The sequence below is a fragment of the Crotalus tigris genome, unplaced genomic scaffold, assembly GCF_016545835.1.
Source record: "Crotalus tigris isolate CLP2741 ecotype Arizona unplaced genomic scaffold, ASM1654583v1 scf7180000023687.2574627, whole genome shotgun sequence".
Taxonomy (NCBI): Eukaryota; Metazoa; Chordata; class Lepidosauria; order Squamata; family Viperidae; genus Crotalus; species Crotalus tigris.
The window spans coordinates 1650700-1672118 of NW_024100118.1; the positions used below are offsets into that span (position 1 = coordinate 1650700).

Here is a 21419-nt window from a genome sequence, read left to right on the forward strand (position 1 = left end):
AGCTAAACAAGGATTACCTATAGCCATTTTTCAGAATTTGTGTATATCTAATCTGTGGTAACTAATTTGTAATACGGGGTAAACTCATGGATAAAATCCATTAAATGTGAGCTGATTTCTTCCTTTGCTTTTTTAATAGGGCCTTTAGTCAGGACATGAAATTTCATATAGTCATGCTCGCATACATACCAACTATATGATTTCAACATAAAACTAGGAATCCTTGCTCTTCTGCACAGTTGCCTGGTATAGGAACAGGAGAGCAGTGTCAGCAGGGTGCTGGGTCACGCAGAAGCTCCTAGGCAACAGATTGGCACTTAGAGCACAGAAGGTCTTTTTAGGTACTAGGAAAACTATGTTCTTGTGCAGAACTATTATTATTGGTTGGCAGATAATTAACTAGATAACATGTATATGAAATACGATTTGACATTTTTGGATTCTCAGTTTTCAAATTTATTTGATTTTTTTAAAGAAATAGGTTATTTACTAATCTTGAGATGTGTAACAAGGTTTTCCTAGCTGTAGATGTTCCTAAGTAAGCTAATGATCTGAGAAATGTACTAGAACTACTATAATATTTTTCTCCAAACTGTAATCAGCACATCTGTTATACTTCTTATAGCTCTAGCTGTTTTTAGCTAAAGTGAATGGCAATTTAAATACATTTTAGGACTAGTTTTCAAAGATGTTCAGTTGTTACTGAGATATCTTAACCTTTGCTAAATACCGAATTAAACACATAACAAGAATAAGCAAACTGTGTCTCATTGATGGCTTTAATTATTATCTGCACATTTCTATTTAAAAGGATCAATTGCAAATTATCAGTATATCTGGAAGTTTTTTTTATTGATTAATTAATTAAGCTTGTTTCTGAGCTGGGGTTTATTTGTATTTTTACATTATAAACAAAAATGTTTATTTAGAACATAAACTGATTTATGCTATTAGAGGGTTAAAGCATGTTATCTGAAATCTAAACACAGCTAAATATTTGTAGCTTTTGGTTCCTGAGGTTTCCTTTTTGTTATTATAAACAGAAAATTGTTACCTTAAGTAACAAGTGCATTCATTGGATTAATAAAGAAGAGTAACCTTACTTGATCAGACCCTGTCCACCTATACAGGTCTCTGGATCAGTATGGATATAAATAATGCTGACCCATACCTTAGCTTTATGTACAGAAGGCACTGCAAATCTTAATTTTGGATGCTTCATCTCCTCTTTTCATAGAGTAATTCTAGTTTTAGTTTTTAGTCATATAACTAAAAATAAAAAACAGCAGCAGTACATTCAGGGCAAGTGTGTCTAAGATTCTTTTTATCTCAGAATGTCTGGCTTAGTTCAGTGCAACACTTGTTTTGCAGCTGTCTTTCGCAGTACTCTTTTCAAACTTGGAAACTGTCCTATCTGTAAACAAATCACTAGTCTACAAGGACAGATTATTTATCTAGGGTCTGTAATCTGTGCTCTTCAGGCAGAAATTAGGTGTCCAGTTCAGCCCTTTTACTCTATTGAGCCTCCATGCTATCAGCCCCCTCTACCACAAAGATCCTGCAGGAGAAGGGCAGTATGGACAACTGTGGGATCTGGCAGGGTGAGAGCTATGAATCATAAACACAAAGCTTTGGCTGTGTCCCTGCATAACAGATACAATGTCGTTGCTGACCTTAATAGGGACATTAAGGAGACAGGTCAAGGTAATTGTGATGATATCTCAAATAAGCAGGGGATCATGGTCCGAGATGAAGAACTTGTTTTTGATAGAGAGAAGTGCGAATAAGGTATTATACACCAGTCATGCAAGAAGAGAAAGGTATCCAGAAAGAGAAGCCACTTTCTGATTGGTGATTCATTTATAAGGGATGTAAATTTAAGAAAGGACACAGAGGTTTCGAAAGAGGTCAGGTTCTTCCAGGTGCTACTGCCAGTAGGGACAAGAAGTGTATTTTTAAAATAGTCAACAATGCCAGCAAGGACTGTGATGTGGAGGATATTGTACATCTTGGCACTAACAATCTGTCCCAAAAAGATGTACTCTCTGTGCAGAATGATTTCCAGAGCTTGGGGCAGGAACTTAGCAGGAGAGGCTATAGGCTTACTTTTTCAGAGGTTTTATCAGTGTATAAGGAGCAAAATGGAAAAGGCCAGCATATAGCAGAATTCAATATGTGGCTAAAGGAGTGGTGTAAAGAGGAAGGCTTTGGTTATATTAGTCATGTCTGTAGCTGGTCCAATGGAAAAAATGTACAAAAGAGATGGTTTGCATCCATCAAAGAAAGGGACTGAGTTACTTGGCAATAAATTCATGATTTTTCAGGAGGAATATTTAAACTAAACAACGGGGACAGTGAGTTAATTGATACAGAACATCCCTATCCCTGGCAATCTAAAAATTATAGGGCTATCAGTGCATGTAATATAGATGTGTGTGTGGACAAGAATATCAACCTTGCTGTCATTAAAAGCTAAATCAAGCTTTTAATAGCGAGTGCCACACAAAGTGCATTAACCAAACAGGTGGTAAGAAAATAGGGAAACTCTGGCACCACACAGGTTATGTAGAAAGTAAACATGTAAAGGGTCAATCATAAAGGACTCAAATGTCTATACACCAATGCGCAGAGTATGAACAGTAAACAGGGTGAACTAGAAATTCAGGTTAATGAGGGCAGATATGATATTGTTGCCATTACAGAAACATGGTGGGATAAAACCCACAAATGGAACACACAGCTAGAGGGATTTAAATTATTTAAAAGAAAGAGGTCAAATAAAAGAGGAGGTAGAGTTGCTCTCTATATAAGAAATAACTACATCTCTACAGAAATAGAGCACAACAATGATGAAAACTGTCTTGAGTGCATTTGGGTCAATATAAAAGGGGGGGGGAAATGACATTATCATAGCTGTATACTATAGGCCACCCAACCAAACAGAGGAAATTGATGAAACTTTTGCTAGTCAGCTAACTAAGGCATGTAAGAAGATATCACAATAGTAATGGGGTACTTTAATTGCCCTGACATCAACTGGGAGACAAACTCTGTACCAAGTGGAAGATCAAACAGATTCCTGACAAACCTAGCAGACAATTTTGTCTCCCAAAAAGTAGAGAAGGGAACTAGGGATTAGCCATACTGGATCTAATTCTCACTAACAGAGATGAAATGATAGAAGGAACCTTGGGGGAAAGTGATCATGCAATATTGGAATTCAACATTATGGAAGCACAAGCAATAGAACACAGTCAAACTAAAGTCTTGGATTTTAAGAGAGCTAATTTCAATATAGAGAGGGCTTGGGAAGGATTCCATGGATGAGAATCCACAAGGGGAAAACAACTCAAGAGGCTTGGGAAATTTTGAAAAGTGAGATAATAAAAGTCCAATCTAGCACAATACCAACAAAGAAGAAAAATAACAGCTCTCAAAAGAAACCAGCATGGCTGCATAAAGAACTCTCTGATAAATTGAAAAAAAAAAAGGACAAGTATAAAAAATGGAAAGAGGAGCACATAACTAAGGCAGAATATCAGCAAATAGCCTGAGATGAAATGAGGAAAGCCAAGGCTCAAAATGAACTAAGGCTTGCGACCAAAGTCAAAAATAACAACAAAAAAAGCTTCTTTCAACATGTAAAAAACAAAAAAAAATTAAGGAAATGATTGGTCTGTTAGTGGGGGAAAGTGGCATGCAACAGGAAGAAAGCAGACCTATTTAATTCATTTTTTGCATCTATCTTTACACAAAGGGAAAAAACAGTCCAACCTATCAAAAACTGCCATAAAAAACAGAATAGAAACACAAGTTAAGATAGACAAGAAAATGGTAAGTGAGCACCTGTCCAGCCTAGATGAGTTCAAATTACCAGGACTAGATAGATCACACCCCAAGGTTCTCAAAGAACTGGCAGATGTGATCTCAGAACCATTGAACTATATTTTTCAAAGATACTGGAGCACTGGGGAACTACCAGAGCACTGGAAAAGAGCTGATGTAGTTCCCATCTTCAAAAAAGGGGAACAAAATGCATCCAGGAAATTACAGACCTATCTACCTAACCTCGATACCTGGGAAAATTCTGGAAAAGATAATCAAGCAACAAATCAGCGAACACCTAGAAGCAAACAAAGTCATTACTAAAAGCCAACATGGGCTTGTCAAAAACAGATCATGCTAGACCAATTTATTGCATTCTTTGACCAAGTGACAAAATTAGTGGACCAGAGGAATGCTGTGGATATAATTTACTTGGAGTTCAGTAAGGCATTTGATAAAGTAGATCACAACCTACTACTTGATAAGATAGAAAAATGTGGGTTAGACAGCATCACCACCAGATGGATTCGTAGCTGGCTGACCGGCCATACTCAGTGTGTGGTTCTCAATGGAATTGCATCTGCATGGAGGGAAGAGTGTAGTGGGGTGCCCCAAGGCTGTGTTCTAGGCCCAGTGCTCTTCAACATCTTCATCAATGATTTGGACGAGGGGATAGATGGGGAACTCATCAAATTTGCAGACGACACCACGCTGGCAGGAATAGCCAACACTCCAGAAGACAGGCTTAAGATACAGGAGGATCTGGACAGACTTGAACACTGGGTGCTAACAAAATGAAATTCAATGGTGAAAAAAGTAAGGTTCTACATTTAGGCAAGAAAAACCAAATGTACAGGTATAGTATAGGTGGTACCTTGCTCAATAGTAGTAACTGTGAGAGGGATCTCGGAGTCCTAGTGGACAATCACTTAAATATGAGCCAGCAGTGTGCTGCAGCTGCCAAAAAAGCCAACAGAGTGCCAGGCTGCATTTAGAGAGGGATAGAATCGAGATCACGTGAAGTATTAATATCACTTTACAAAGCCTTGGTAAGGCCACACTTGGAATACTGCATCCAGTTTTGGTCACCATGATGTAAAAAAGATGTTGAGACTCTAGAAAGAGTACAAAGAAGAGCAACGAAGATGATTAGGGGCAATGCTTTTTTTCTAAAAAAAAAAAAAAAAAAAAGGTGCCGGAACTCACACATGTCATACAACCTGCCTTGCCTACCCTATAAGGTTCCATCCAAAAAAGGTGTCGGAACTCCGTTCTGGGCGTTCTATGAGAAAAAAAAGCTCTGATTAGGGGACCGGAGACTAAAACATATAAGGAACAGTTGCTGGAATTGGGTATGTCTAGTTTAATGAAGAGAAGGATGAGGGGGGACATGATAGCAGTGTTCCAATATCTCAGGGACTGCTACAAAGAAGAGGGAGTCAAGCTATTCTCCAAAGCACCTGAAGGCAGGACAAGAAGCAATAGATGGAAAGTAAGCAAGGAGAGAAGCAACCTAGAACTAAGGAGAAACTTCCTGACAGTTAGAACAATTAACCAGTGGAACAACCTGACTCCAGAAGTGGTGAATGCTCCAACATTGGAAGTTTTTAAGAAGAGACTGGACAGCCATTGGCTGTAATGGTATAGGGTTTCCTGTCTGAGCAGGGGGTTGGACTAGATGACTCCAAGGTCCCTTCCAAATTATTATTATTATTATTATTGTTGTTGTTGTTGTTATTTCCAGTCTCTTTCTTAGCCCAATTCACCTCATAGATTTGTTGTGGGGAAAATAGGAAGAGGAAAGAGTATTGTGTGTGTTTATTGCTTTGAGTCATTTTTAAAAAATATTGAGGTGGGATATAAACAAAACAAAACAAAATAAATGCTAATCTTAAATCCAGATTATCTGTTCATCTGGAGCACTAGCTTTCCAGAGGCTTTTTATTTGGGAAATATTATTGGAAAGGAAACCCTTAAGGTATGTTCATGGATAAAAATAAATCGTAAAATATGTAAATCTGGCTTTCAGGTAAAAATATTTATTTTCAGTTGCTTAATAAAGCATCAGCACCATATAAGCTATTTCTGCGGTTGTATGCACTGTAGATAAAGGAGATATAAACATATACAAGTTTGTCCAATCTGCAAAGATCTCTCTTTCCCTCTCTCTCTCTCTCTCCCTCTCTCTCTCTCTCTCTCTCTCCCCCCCCCCGTCTTCTTCCTCCATCTCTCTTCCTCTCTCTCCTAAACTCCACCACCATAATCCTTTCTTTTCTAAAAGGCCACCTGGAAAAGTTCAGGTGATAGGAAACCACTCTGCTCAATCACTTTTCTCCCCAAAGAAACTGTAATAGAAAGTGAGAGAGGAAGAAACAATACTAGTAGCTTTATATCTGGACAACCTTGCTTGAAGTTGAGCTACAGGAATCATGTGCTTTCTGCAGTTCATTGTGCTTTTAGCTGAGGCTTTAGGTACCTCTGATCATTTTATTATTTAGATGCTGGGATTGTTTTGATCCTGGAAAAAAACGAATGATATCTGCATTTGTTTGGAATTTTAGTAGAAATGTGAAGGGTTTTAATGTGGGAAATAAAGGCACAATAATACCTTTTTTTTTAAATTGAAAATTTTTAAGTTTTACAAAAAAATTCCCTTCCCCAAACCCTCCCAACCCTCCCCTACCCTCCCACAACCTTCCCAGAGCTGAATACAGGCTTAATTAAATTTTTTTAAGAAAAATCTTAAGATACATATAAACCATAAGCAAATCTAAATACATTCATTAAACAAATTATAAAATAGTTAACAACAATATATATAAAAAAATACAAGAAGAAAGAAAGAAAGAAACAGAAAAAGAAGAAATCCAATAAGAAAAGAAAAATAAAAAAATTTAAAAAAATGTCTATGAAATATCTTAAATTTTAAATATAAATTATTCAAAAACTAAATAATATTTTTTTATATCCAACTTATATTGTATAAAATGTATCCATTTTTTCCATACCAGGAGGTACTTCTCTTGCGATTGATCTTTCAGGAAAGCCGAAATCTTTGCCATTTCCGCCAAATAAGAAACTTTTAAAAACCACTCTTGCAAAGTAGGCAAAGATTCCTTCTTCCAACATTGCCCTACTAACAACCTGGCCGCTGTGATTAAATTTAACATCAATATAGTCTCTTTACTATCACAATCAGAAACAATACCTAACAAGAACAATTGTGGGGTAAATTTTATCCTTCTTCTAAAAATTCTTTGAATATTCCACCATATCTTAATCCAAAAAGCTTTTATATTTTTACATGACCACCAGATATGATAATAAGTAGCATCCAAACATCCACATCTCCAACATTTAGGCTGCAAATCAGGATACATATGAGACATTTTTTGTGGATCAAGGTGCCATCTGTAAAACATTTTATAAAAATTTTCCCTTAAATTTTGGGCTTGTGTAAATTTAACATTCCTCACCCAAATAATCTCCCAGGTATCTAATGGAACCGGTTCATCAAAATTTTGTGCCCATTTAACCATACATTCTTTAACTAATTCTGCTTCTGAATCCAATTCTACTAACACCCCATAAATTCTCTTAATATGAGTTCGTCTTTGATCTTTTATTTGTTTTAACAAATTCTCATCTTCTCTAAGCAAACCCACATTACGATCTATCTTCCACCTCTCCACTATTTGTCTATACTGAAACCATGAATAAATAATATTTTCTTGTGTTAAATCTTCCAAAGATTTTAATTGCCAGTTTTTACCATCCCATCTAAGTAATTGTGCATAAGAAACACTATCCATCTTGACTCCTCTCCTTATCCCTTCTATCGCATGCCATGGTATAGCCCATAGTGGAATTTTAAAATCACTTCTATAATATTTCTTCCAAACCCGAAGTAAAGAAATCCTTATAATATGAGATTTAAAAACCCTATCAACCTTTTTATTAAAAATTAAATAGGCATGCCAGGCACAATAATACCTTTTAAAGGCTACATTGTTACATTTGCTTAGAAATTATCTTTAAAGTTATGAACCATTTTTTAAAATCAATCCTCTGCTGTTTAGATTATGACTCAGGAGACTCTCAGTTAAATCCTATGTGTGATTTTGCAATTGCATACAAATAGCTAAAATATTTATGTTGAAATCTCTGTTACATATACATGTTTCCAATATAGGGTTTACTTCACATCAAAAAGCACTTGAGAAGGCATTTTGCAGCATTTGCTTTATTTTAAGATATACAGGTAAAATACTTTAGGACTGTCAGAAGGAGATTGGCCAAGCTGGAGGGAGGAGTCAAGGTGGAATTAGTCTGGAATTGTTTTACACACACACACACACACACACACAAATACACAAACCCCTGAATGCCATTGAACCTTATCAAGTCTGGCCCAGGAGCAAACTGCCAGTCTGGGAAGATTCCTGTGAAAAAGGCATTAGCAATGAAGTAGCTAATTGGACTGTTCATGTGTGGATCTGGTTGTTCATGCCTGACAAGGGAACAGATTTATAGAGCAAACTATACAACTGCTAATAATACAGTATATCAAATAATATATCAAATTTTTCCAAAGAAAGCCATTATATGACAAAATATGCTATTTCTAACTGAGTTTTCTTATGCCGTGAGCGAAGTTGCACAACTCCTTATTTCTGATTTTTGATTATATGAAGCTTTTGAAAGTTCTAATAATTAATTCTCACTGAAGGAGATCAACTAATGATTGCTGTTGTCATAAAGGAGATTAGATCAACAGAATGTGTATTTTGGCAGTATCATTCTGGGTCAAATCCAGTAGCCAGAGGTTGGTTTCAGTGTTTGTTTTTTGTCTTAATGACAATACTTATCATTCCTTAACTTACTTTGAGTTATACTATCCAAGCATCTTTTAGCCCAGTTTAGGAGATAATAATTTCACTTACATGCTGAAAGATTCATTGTAATTCAGTACAATGAAGGTATAACTGATAACGTCAAGTAATGTACCTGAGGTTAATTAAAATGTAAAAGTATAAAGGCAATAGTATACAGACAATTAGATTGAACAGCATACTTATTTTAAGCATGGACTTGCAGATGCTTATGTTTTATCTATACCAGTGGTTCTCAACCTTTTTAATGCTGCGACCCCCAACTGTTTGTAAGTCGAGGACTACTCAACCGGTCGTAAGTCGAGGACTACTCAACTGGTGCAGCACCGTTTGCAGAATGGGACTTTTGGTGGGCTCAGCAGGGCAGAGACAGCCTGGACAATTCCTATTGGCTTTTGAAAGCCAATAGAATTAGACTCTATTCAAGAGAGTCTATTCTATTGGCTTTCAAAAGCCAATAGAATAAAAGGGAGTAGCACAGCTAAGGAAAAGGGGGAAAAAAATGGCAGACTGCATTGTTTGGCGACCCCCGTGAAATGGTCGTTCGACCCCAAATGGGGTCCCGACCCACAGGTTGAGAACCACTGATCTATACCAAGCACAGTTTGTAAGTCAAAAGCTATCAGTCTATTAAAAATTTAAAGTTAGCCATGTTAGTAATTGGTAGAGGACAGGAAGACCTGGAGGAACGTTGTCCATGGGGTCGCGATGGGTCGGACATGACTTCGCAATTAACAACAACAACAACAAATGTTAGTATTTTTGCCAAGTTTTGCTATACAGCAAAAAGGACAGCACAACTAGAAAAGCAGAAGTCACCATTCCCTATTTTATATGTTATAGATAAATGTGTGTTGCTGTACTTCACCCCATCCTGCAATATTAGATGCAGGCAGTTCTTTTTTGGTAAAAAAAAAAAAAAAAAAGGTGCCAGAACTCACACACGTCATACAACCTGCCTTGCCTACCCTACAAGGTTCCATCCAAAAAAGGTGCTGGAACTCGGTTCTGGGAGTTCTATGACAAAAAAAGCCTTGGATGCAGGAGAGTAGAAATATTAGCAAGCTGAAGGAAAAGAACACAGGATCTATATTCTATATTATTACCTGTCATTCTTCTTTTGTTTTCTTCTGTTCTTAGAGGCCAAGAAGAATTCTTGAGGTCTTAATGCAGGCATGTATCAAGTGTCATCAGGCCAAAGAGAAATGGTTGTTTCAGTTATTAAATCAATCTCTTCCCACCCCAACTTTGTACAGTTTGACAGAGCATTTCCTAATTTAACAGTAAAATACAAGGAAACTGTTATTGTTTATGCTGAGTATGAATGCTCTGAATTGCCCATTTTTTATTTTTCTACACTCTTGGAAATAGTTTAACATCAAGTTGATTAACTATCTTATTAACTTAAACATACTGAGTATTTGATGAGAAAAGCTGCAAAATTTTGGCAACCACGCCAAGGTGTTTAGATAATCAGTGACCATTTTCTAATTGGCCAGTTTATGGATAATAATGCTCTTTATATTTTAATCTAACTTTTCAGAGATCATACAGGGCCAGTCCTAAAATTACCTAAAATCCCACATTACTAGTCAGATTGTAACACCCCTAACTTTATGGTTTTTAATACATGAATAAGTGTACTATCTAATTATTAAGATCTGCAGGGGCAGGTTGTGAGTGTCTGTGATATGTATGCACTCTTTGACATCCCATAACTAGGAGAAGCACTTTATATGGGAACATGAAAGCATACCTTTTCTGTTCTATAATTCTTTCCCAAGAGACCAGGCTTAATGCTGACCTTGGAATTCCTTTCCCACAGAGGCCGCTGGTACCAGCTTTGTCTGCTTTCATTGCTAAGTGAATACCTGGCTTTTGGTTCTAGTATTTGAGCCTAAGGAAACATAAACCCAGCCTTGTTATTTGTCCACAAATGCTTTTCTATTGGTATTTTTTTTTTTACTGAACTTGATTATATTCCTTTAACTTATTTAATAAGATGCTTTATGAAGGAAATTTGGATAGACCAGAAATTATTTTCCTTGCTGTCTATAGTTAAATCATGCTGTTTGCTCTATCAGTATAGGCCAGTGATGGCGAACCTTTTAGAGACCCAGTGCCCAAATTGCAACCCAAACCCTACTTATTTATCACCGGATGCCAGGTGGGCGTGGTCACGGTGGTCATGGCAGACTGGGTGGGTGGGGCCAGGGCAAAGGGGGCCAGTCCCTCACCATCTCCGGGGCACGGCACGCGTGCCCACAGAGAGGGCTCGGAGTGCCGCCTCTGGCACGCGTGCCTTAGGTTCGCCACCACAGGTATAGGCAATGTTGCAAGAGTAATAAACAGAATTATAGGACATAAGAAGCTTGTGTAAGTTTTTGTTTGTTCTTACATTGTTTTTAGTTGCTGTAATACACACAGTTATATGTTTGAAATGGATGGCCATATAAATAAGGGTAGGTAAGTAAGTAGGTAGATAGACAAGCTACCAGCCATGATAGCTGTATGACTCATTCACCATTAGAAACAGTAATAGTGGCAGCCATTGCTAGGACATCTTCAGGCAGCTTTAAGCTGTGCATCAGTTATGCCTGTTCCTGGATTAGGAAGCTCTGCTCAGTCACTCATGCCTTAGTCCCTTCCCTATTGAATTATTGCCATGTGCATTACATGGGATACAAATCCACCAGAAAACTATTATTTTTCTCTCTCATTTATTCAAGTGATATAGCAAGCCTGAGGAGTGGCTCAAAAGCTATGTTCAGTTATAAAAGGAGTCAGGAGGTACAAACTAGCTAAGCCATAATGCTAGGCTGCTGAGATATCAAAGATGGTTTGGCTTAAAACTCCTTTTCTGATGATGACATACAGGTGACTGCAGCATTGTGGTAATTTTAGTGCTGAAGCCTAAGAATGGCAATGTAATGTGATTAGAATAGATGTGAGGTGTGTTTCCGAAGCCAAATTCTTTTCCTGAATAGAGGATCTGTTCATTTCAGAAATCTGTTTCTCCAAAAAAAAAAAAAAAAACCTCTATGAATTGTGACAAAGCAGGGGTTCATTGTATGTACTGATTGTACTATTTAGTTAATATTTACATTTTAATTTTATTGAAGTTATTATACGACATTATATTACTACATTTAAACCTTTTTAAAACTATTTGCAGTATTATTTCACAGTCCTCTTTGGCCATGAAGGGCAGAAGCCTCTGGAGCTCCGTTGTGAGGAAGAAGCAGATGGAGAAGAGTGGGTGGAGGCTATTCAGCAAGCCAGGTATGAAATTCCAATACTAGCTACTAATAATTTGGTTTGGCTAAGGGGCAATGTCTTCCTTTCTTCTTTACTTTTTTCCCTCCCTCCTGGAGATTTCTTCACCATTACCAGCTCCTGCTTTGCCTCCTTCTCTTATAATGCAGAACATGAAAAGTTTAGGCCATTATGTTCATTTCTATATCATTCATAACTCTGCAAAATCCCTCTTTACCTTGTTTTGTCACATTTGTTCACTATACCTGATACACAGGTCTGTAGGAGTAACCTAGCATGAGTCATCTATTTTGTCTGTATGGATAGTCATATCTTCTGAGATAGGAGCAGCAGCTTGAGTCATTTTTATATTATATATTCATGTTACAGTAAAGTAACATGAAGAATTATTGCTGAATGTACGCATGTAGACCATTTTTTGATGGTGTCAAGTAACCTCGAACCGTGAAATTGGTGGAAAATATAATAAACAAACAAATAAACAAGAGAAAGCAACTTCTGGGCCAAATGTGGCCTTGCAGCATTCATTTTGTAGTCCCCACTAGTACCCCTGGAATTTTCCACCCCTTAAAATATACATATAATTCTTCCCCCCCTTTATGGCTCGATTTTCCCATTGAGAAAAAGACAAAATGGATGCCTTAAGGCATTTTTCTATCCATTAAAGCTCCACATATTTTGAAAAACAGTCTGAAATAAGTTACCAACCCACTCTGATAACACCATGACATTAAAATACATTCTCTAAAAGAAGATGCTTACTTATAGTTTGATCTCTGCCTCAGTGGCATCATGACAGAAATCTGATGTAACTGGAAGAAGTTGCTTTGATTCCCCTTCTGAGGAGTTAAGAGGAGGATCTTACATTGGATATCAGAGAAGCAGCTGGAAACAGCCCTTCTGGGGGGCATTTGGTAGGGTTTATAAATTGGCTTTGCTATATATTTTGCATTCTGTGTTTTTCTTTTATTCTGTGGTAGATATTTTCTGTATTTTATCTGCCATCAAAAGTCCTTTAGGATTGCACCTGTCTATAAATTTGGTAAATTATTTGCTAATGCTGAACTTAGAATTTATGGTTTTTCAGATAATATGAGAAGATTGAGAGGGAATTTCTTACTTCAAAATTACATGTTTAGTGAAGGAGTTGACTAGAAAAGACACATTTGTACTTTCTCCTGTGAAACTTTCAGCAATCACCCAGTTGAAAATCTTGTTAAGTTGTAGTACTGGCTCTTCTTGGTTGTAAATATTTCTCTGAACAATCAGACGTATGCCTAGCTAGAGTTTTTAATTGTAACTTACTGCTTTTATTTGTGGGTTTTTACGAAAGGTATCTTTTTTCTTGGAACAAAATAAGACATATGGTATAAATTAAAAGAAAACATTCGTCTGTTTGTTATTGTAATCACAGATAGCTAGAAGAATTTAGGTGTATCTAATTCATGACAAAATGCAAAATGCATAATGTTATTAACTGAGAGTTATTCCTTTCCTGATGCAGCCCTATAGAATATGGTTTCTGTCTTGCTTTACCATAGAAAATAGAGCCTTCCAGGTTGCTTAGGCTGAAGACTGTTAGAGTTGTAGCCTTCTCCTTGCTCCATTGACCTCTCATTCTGCTTGTGACTAGACAGGATAAATAGGCTTCACAGAAGCCTGGAATTGAAAATAGCTGCTTTCCTGTAAAAACGAAGGTACTTCATCCCAGCATAGTTTAAGAGTACATATAATTCTGCTTTAGAAAAAGCATTCATTGAAGAGGGAACTGACTGTACATGTAAGGTATAGCTTACATGAATTGACAAATCTTATCCTCCAGAGATCATTGCTATTCAGTATTAGTGGAGTAGAAGGAGACTCAAAAAGTGTATTCTTGGGCTTCCGGTATGACGTCGTGAATGAATGGGTGCAGGAAGATGGGGCTCCGTCTTTTGTGTTCGATTTTGCCTCGCTGGGGACCCTGGAAAAGGTTGAAAGTCGCCCCGTAGAGGCGACAAGCAAGGAGGAGACCCTCATTGATTGTGGGAGGGTGGTGGCCCTTCTGTTTGCTCTGAGGAAGCCCCCCAAACTGGCGGGGGAAAGACTGGCTACATTTGTGTAGTCAGTCAGAAGCTGATGACAACGGAAAACAATAAGCACTAACAAGCAACCTTTCAGCAATGTGGATGAAACTGGGTGAGACCTTATGCTTTCTTTATGACTCTTAAAGACTTCTTCCTGGAAAAAATTGCTCAAAGCACCCTCCCCAAAGAGAGAGGGTGATGAGTCTAGAAATAACACAAAATAACAACTTTCTAATCTAAATTTACAAACCCAGAATATGACTACAAAGAAGGAACTAGCAACCCAGAAAATAGAAAGAAAATTTGAGGAAGCAGATCCAAAGATGGAGAACCTAATGGAAGGAACTAACCAACAGATTCAGACAACTGAAGAATTAGAAGATGGAGTGATAATATCAGAAATGGAAAAGACATCTTACCAATCAAGAATTCAGAACACATTTGAGGAAAAGGAAGAAAAATTGATTGAATGGAACATAGAGCTGTTAGGAGAACTGTTAGGAGAAGAAGGGAGGCTGTTCTGTGAATATCAGTGGATTTGTTCTTCCAAAAATACTTTAATCAAATGGTTTTTCTTAGTCCAAACAATATACACAAAACACAGAGGAAAAATTACTTGATGACTCAAATGCATTGACTTGGAAAGTTAGTTGGCAAAGGAAGAAAGCTAGAAAGACTGAAGAAAATAGAGGTTTTGATCCATTAGATGGGATATTATATTATTAACTAGATGTTTGAATATGGTGAAGAATAGATAATTGCTAAAAATAGTATTATCATAACTTGAAAGATAAGATTTGTAATTAGAATATTAGATTTTGGTATGAGAAGGGAAACAGGAAAATGCTAAGAAGTTTGAATAAGAGAAGCTTTTGATTACCCAAAGGTAACTTACTTTGAAATTAAACAATAGAGACATTTTGAACACTGATGAGAAATTAAAATTAGAAAAGCAAAAACAGGATACTGATTGAATATATGGATATTAAGTGCAAATGCAATTAAGATATGTGTTGGTTAGAAACGTTATCTAAAATGACATTATTGATATTATGAGAAAAATGTAACAAAAATGTTGATGCTCAATTATATATTTATTAATAAAAATAAGAATTGTATTTGCCTAGTGTGGGAAAACAAGTACTATTGGAAGAAGAGAGGAAACATTTGATGGTGTAATGTTGGATCTAGATTGAAAAAGCTAATATATACCACTGAATTACTAATTGACCCAGACAACATGTTGTCTATTAAGTATTTTATTGTAAAACTAGAAAATTAATAAAATATTTATTAAAAAAAGTGTATTCTTGATAAAGACTTAATGACTTGAGTGCTTTTCTTTCTGGTTTCTCTCTATAGTTGGTTGTGTCTGTTGCCACCGAGTGTCACTCACTTCAAAAAAAGGGAGAAGATAGATTTACCTGCCATTGAACTTATTGCACTCTCATTGGCTGGTTCACTTTTTCTTCTCATCTGAAGGCTACCCTTTCCTTGAATGACTTTGGTTTTTGAACAGGCTGGCCAGACTCATTCTGTTATGTCCTGAGCCTGTGCAAGCTGTCGCCAGTACTTGTGCGCATGCGCAAGTGCTGGCGCGCCAAAAGTTGCAGATTGACCCGGGAATGGCCTATATAAGAGGCCAAGAGTTTTGGGCGTTGCCACCGTCTTCCAACTGTAAACTGAACTAAGAATAAAGAAGTCTTTGAGAACTACAACTGCTTCTTGTGTCTTGCCATTTCGCGAAGGACGCAACACTGGCGACGAGGATGGGATGCTTACATCAAGCAAAAAGGTGTAAGCTTACCCAAGTGAGTCCTGAGCGGCAGGAACGGCGTTGACTCGGCAGCTACCCGCCAATCCAGCGTGCATTCGGGGGTAGGCTGGCAGATAGACCCTTCCTTCTACAAAATGGCAAAAATTGGAAGGCTTTTGGAATTCGACGTCTCACATCCAGAGAGGTGGGAGTCCTACGTAGCCAGGGTGGAAAACTACCTCAAGGTAAATCAAGTACGGGAAGATAGTTTAAAGGCTGCCACCCTGCTGTGTGTTTGCGGTCAAGACGCATTCGAAATCACCGAGAACCTCGCAGCACCTGTCCCTCTAGAGTCTGTCAGCTACGCAGATCTAAAAAAGTTACTGAAGGAGCACTTCCAGCCCAAGATATCCGTCATCGCGTGGCGCCACACCTTCGAGCAGAGGGATCAACGACCCGGAGAATCGGCAAAGGAGTACATCGCCGCGTTGAGGAAAGCCGCCAAACATTGCGAGTTCAAAGACCTCGAAGAACGACTGAGGGACAGATTTGTATGCGGTCTAAGGCAGAGAGAGTTACAACAGAGACTTTTTGCCAAGGAGGACTTGTCATTCCAAGATGCCTTGAGAGAGGTCACCGCAGAAGAAGCAGCGGGCGGCACCATCAAGAACATGCGGCCGATCAGAAACAGTCCAGATGCTGCGTCTGTGCATCAGGAAGAAGTCCAAAGGAACTCTGAGGAGGATCCTGACGAAGTGGACCGTCTCCACCCCGCGAAGGAAGGGAAACAAAAAGGAAGCTCTTCAGCTCTCCCCAAGTGCATCGGTTGTGGAGGTCGCCACAAGAGAACTGACTGCAAGTTTCGCTCTGCTATCTGCAGGGTCTGCGGAAAACAAGGACACATTGCAGTTGTGTGCCTGGGCTGTCAGAAGGTACAACCTCAGGAAGAATTGCACCTGAAAGGTACCAGGGTTCCCAGCCAAAACAGGGTGGGGTTTTGCGCTTCGCGAAGAAGCATCTATAGGACAGGCACACACAAACCCATTAAGAAAAAGCTGTCACTTAAGGTGAAGCTACAAGGGGTTCCATTGGCTATGAAACTGGATACGGGGTCTGCACTTTCAATCATTTCCATGCAAACATTTAGGAAGATTTGTTCCGGTAGTGGAACTCAGGCCAAGCTGAGGCCTTCTGACATTGTGTTAACAGACTTTCAAAACTCCAGAGTGTGTGTTAAGGGGGAGGCCACCCTTAACGTACAGTATAAGGATTTTGAAGGTCCACTAGATCTAACAGTAGTAGAGGGTGAACGAACGAGTCTCATAGGACTCGATTGGTTTGAGGCCTTGGGAATACACATCACAGGGCTCAATAGTCTGCAAACACTGGACCTACAAGAAGTCTGCAAAGAATTTGCAGATGTCTTCAGCCCCCAGCTGGGCACATACAAAGGACCCCCTGTGTCATTAAAACTAGACCTCACTGTCACTCCCATTAGAATTAAAGGAAGAACGGTCCCTTTTGCTTTAAAAAGTAAAATTGACACTGCGTTGGACAAACTGATTCAGCAAGGAGTTCTAGAACCTGTTGACTCCAGTCCCTGGGAAACCCCCATTGTCACGCCTCTCAAGGCAAATGGGGACATTCGCATCTGTGCTGATTACAAATGCACTCTGAATAAGGCATTGCAGCAACATGCCTATCCTGTTCCTGTGGTCAGTCATATTCTGGCCTCCCTCAAGGGGGGGGCGCGTCTTTGCAAAGCTTGACCTAGCTCAGGCATATCAACAGCTGCCTGTTGATGATAATACTGCTGTAGCACAGACCATTGTGACCCACAGAGGGGCCTTCAAGGTGAAGAGGCTACAATTTGGAGTAAATGTCGCTCCTGGAATTTTCCAAAGCGTAATGGAAAACACACTACGGGGTATACCAGGGGTTTGCCCCTATTTTGATGATGTCTTAATTGCAGGAGAGTCTACACACAATTTAGCTGAGAGATTAAGGGCTGTCCTGTTAAGGTTCAGGAAAACGGGCCTCAAGCTTAAGAAGGACAAATGTAAAATTGGGGTGCCTTCTACTGATTTTCTGGGATTCAAAATTGATGCCACTGGGATTCACCCTGCTGAATCCAAACTGAAGGCTATTATGCATGCTCCTAGGCCAAAGTCTAAGGCCGAACTACAGGCTTTTCTGGGCCTTCTGAATTTCTACAATTCCTTTCTTCCACATAAGGCTAGTGTAGCTGAGCCTCTTCACAGGCTATTGGACAAACAGGCAGTGTGGCAGTGGTCACAAAAGCATGAAGCAAGCTTCAATGAGGCCAAGGCCTTACTCACTTCTAACAGTGTACTCGCACATTTCAATGAATCCCTTCCTGTGTGCATCGCTTGTGATGCTTCTCCTTATGTGGTAGGAGCTGTACTAAGCCACCTTAGGGCAGATGGAACTCAGATTCCTGTTGCATACTACTCCAGAACCTTGTCTGCTGCTGAGCGTAATTATGCTCAAATAGACAGGGAGGCTTTAGCTGTGGTTGCTGGAATTAAAAAATTTCATGATTTTTTATATGGCAGGCATTTCACGGTCTTCACTGACCATAAGCCTTTGTTGGGACTGTTTACCACACGTAAGCAAACTCCTCAAATCATCTCCCCCAGAATGCTAAGATGGTCTATCTTTCTTTCTGCCTATGATTTCTCCCTACTTCATAAACCTGGGAAGGAAATGGGCCATGCTGATGGCCTTAGTAGGTTATCCCTGCTGGTAATAGAAGCTGACCCTGCTCCAGCTATCAATCTTCTCTCCATTCAGGCCTTGCCCGAGTCTCCTTTGAATGCCAAAGATGTAGCCGCTGAATCAGGCACAGATCACACACTTTCACGTGTCCTTTCTTAGGTTTTATCTGGATGGCCAGAGAGCTGTCCTGGCACTGAGTTTCAGAGTTTCTGGTCTAAAAGGAACGAGTTGTCCACCTTCCAGGGTTGTCTGCTTTGGGGAAGCAGAGTTGTCATTCCTATCTCAATGAGGACTAGGGTCTTAGGGTCCCTCTACGAGGGTCATCCTGGCATTGTACGCATGAAGGCACTCGCGCGCAGCCATTTGTGGTGGCCTGGGTTAGATAGTGACATTGAAGCTAAGGTGCACGCATGCCACCTTTGCCAACGCTCGCGCCCCGAAATGCCACAAGCTCCTGTACATAGATGGGAGGAAACACAGTCTCCATGGGGGTGCACATTGACTACGCTGGGCCCTTTCAGGGTCAATTCTTCTTGGTCCTAGTTGACAGCCATTCAAAATGGCTTGAGGTTGTACCTGTATCTTCCACCACCGCTGCAAAGACTATTCAAGTACTGAGGGGGATTTTTGCTGCACACGGGCTTCCAGATGTCCTTGTGTCTGACAATGGCCCTCAATTCACTTCTTCTGAACGGTATGGCTGAACGCATGGTTCACATCACCAAGGACGCCTTGAGAAAATTACCTACGGAGACTGGCATCACAGGTTGGCTGACTTCCTCCTTTCTTATCGCACTACACCGTCCACTTCTACGGGGAGGAGCCCAGCTGAACTTCGTTGGGGGCGCAAACTGACTACCAAGCTTGACCGGTTGCATCTGGATAGACTGCCTTCTTCTTACACACGCCCCAGGGCACCTAGACAACTCCTTGTGGGTGCCCCGGTTTGGACTCGTAATTACGGGCCTGGTCATTCATGGGTCTCTGCTTCTATATCCAGGGTCACAGGTCCTCTGTCTTACGAGGTGTCCCTGGACAACGGTCGTGTCCTGTGTCGACACATCGACCAACTTCGCCCTAGACGGGACCTTCCCGCTGAGACTCCTGGGTCTTTTCCAGGGGGGGAGGGGGACCCCTTTGGGCAAAGGGAAGGGCATGGGCTGCTGCCCACTATCAATGAGGAAGCCACAAATGGCTCATCTCAAGATTCCGCAAGTGCTCCAAACAGGAATTCAAGGAGCCCAACTAGATACCAGGCATCAACGCCTACTCCAGCCAGGGAGTCACCCTGGGGGCATAATCACTACTCATCCGCATCACACAGTACTCCAGTCAGGGAGGATACCCGATAGCATCCCAATAAACCATTTCCCGCAAGAGAGCTGGCACACACTCCTTCTAGTTGGCCCGACACTACCCCTGTCCCTAGAAGGGGGCAAACATACAGGGAGGTGGTCGAGGAACCAAACCCCGACTACAATACCTCTGAATTCACTCAGGGGACAACTGAGTTTTGGGACAGTACTGGAAACCCCACAAGCCTGGGGACAGAACGGGAACTAGGGGACAGACAACCTCCTGACAGGTCTTGGATGGACCTTGGAGGTTCTACAGAATCGCCCAACAGTGACAGTCACTTAGAGGGGCCAGAGAGCCTGCAGCAAGGCAGGACAACCAGGTTAAACAAAGAAAGAAGCCCTGGCCTGACGAGCCCGGTGGGCAAGCAAGCAGGCCAGGCATTGGAGCACAGTCCTTGGGAACCACCAAGGCAAAACAAGGGGGATAGGCACGCACCACCCCTCAGTCAAGGGGTACTTGGCAGGTACCCAGCAGTTAGGAGGTCACAAAGAGCCAGGAAATCTCCTAAGTATTTAGAAGATTTTGTAACTCTATTGGCAAAACAGAGTTAACAGAGGGAACAGAACACTTAGACTAATAGAAGCAAAGGTAATACCTGGCATTGGGTAGTATGGCACTGTACTCGAAATGGGTTATGTGTTACTATGGCATGGTTAATAGTTTTAACCCGGGGGGAAGGGGTGTTATGTCCTGAGCCTGTGCAAGCAGGCTCGGGGCATTGCAAACAGTCCCGGACAGGTGCAAGTTGCCCGGGACCAGACAGGCTGTCGCCAGTACTTGTGCGCATGCGCAAGTGCTGGCGCGCCAAAAGTTGCAGATTGACCCGGGAATGGCCTATATAAGAGGCCAAGAGTTTGGGGCGTTGCCGCCGTCTTCCAACTGTAAACTGAACTAAGAATAAAGAAGTCTTTGAGAACTACAACTGCTTCTCGTGTCTTGCCATTTCGCGAAGGACGCAACACATTCCTTGGCATTTCTTTCCTCAATTTCCCTTGCCACTTTCTCTGTGGCTATCTTAGCTATCTTCCTGCTTGTAGAGAGCTACCAGAAGGCTCTTTTGCTTAACTGTTGTCTCAGAACCTGGAAGATGGCTATTACTTTTCCAAATGCACAGTGTACAAGACTGAAAGAGCATTTCCTGCATGACACAAGAAGTCCTACTTTATAACTAGAAGAGGTGGAGTAAACCTCCAGGAACTGGGAATAAAATGCCTCTTTGGAAGGTGGTATCACTCAATACTACAGTTTTTTAAATTCACACTTGTCCCAAAGCCAAACAAAGCATTTCCATACTAATTAGCTTTATACCTTGAGACAAATATATGTCAAATTGCTATGACCAAAGAAAAATCAGTTTTTCTAAGACCAGTGTCTTACAAAGGACCTTTGATACTTCTATTGTGTAATATCAGTTACATAAAGCATGCATTTCATAGCACATTATATTACAATATTCATTGAAATTAACAATGAATTTATTAAAAACTGTTTATTTTATGTATACCT

At 40.0% G+C, this 21419-nt stretch overlaps 1 protein-coding gene across 6 annotated transcripts in view; it reads left to right on the plus strand.

The window, feature by feature from the left end:
* Positions 1 to 21419, plus strand: part of RASGRF2 (Ras protein specific guanine nucleotide releasing factor 2) — a 162488-nt gene that overhangs the window by 49073 nt on the left and 91996 nt on the right. For all 6 annotated transcript variants that reach the window (XM_039320718.1, XM_039320720.1, XM_039320716.1 and 3 more), the window contains exon 2: positions 11893 to 11999. In XM_039320718.1, the coding sequence (XP_039176652.1) occupies positions 11893 to 11999 (107 nt within the window). The remainder of the gene's footprint in view (positions 1 to 11892; positions 12000 to 21419) is intronic.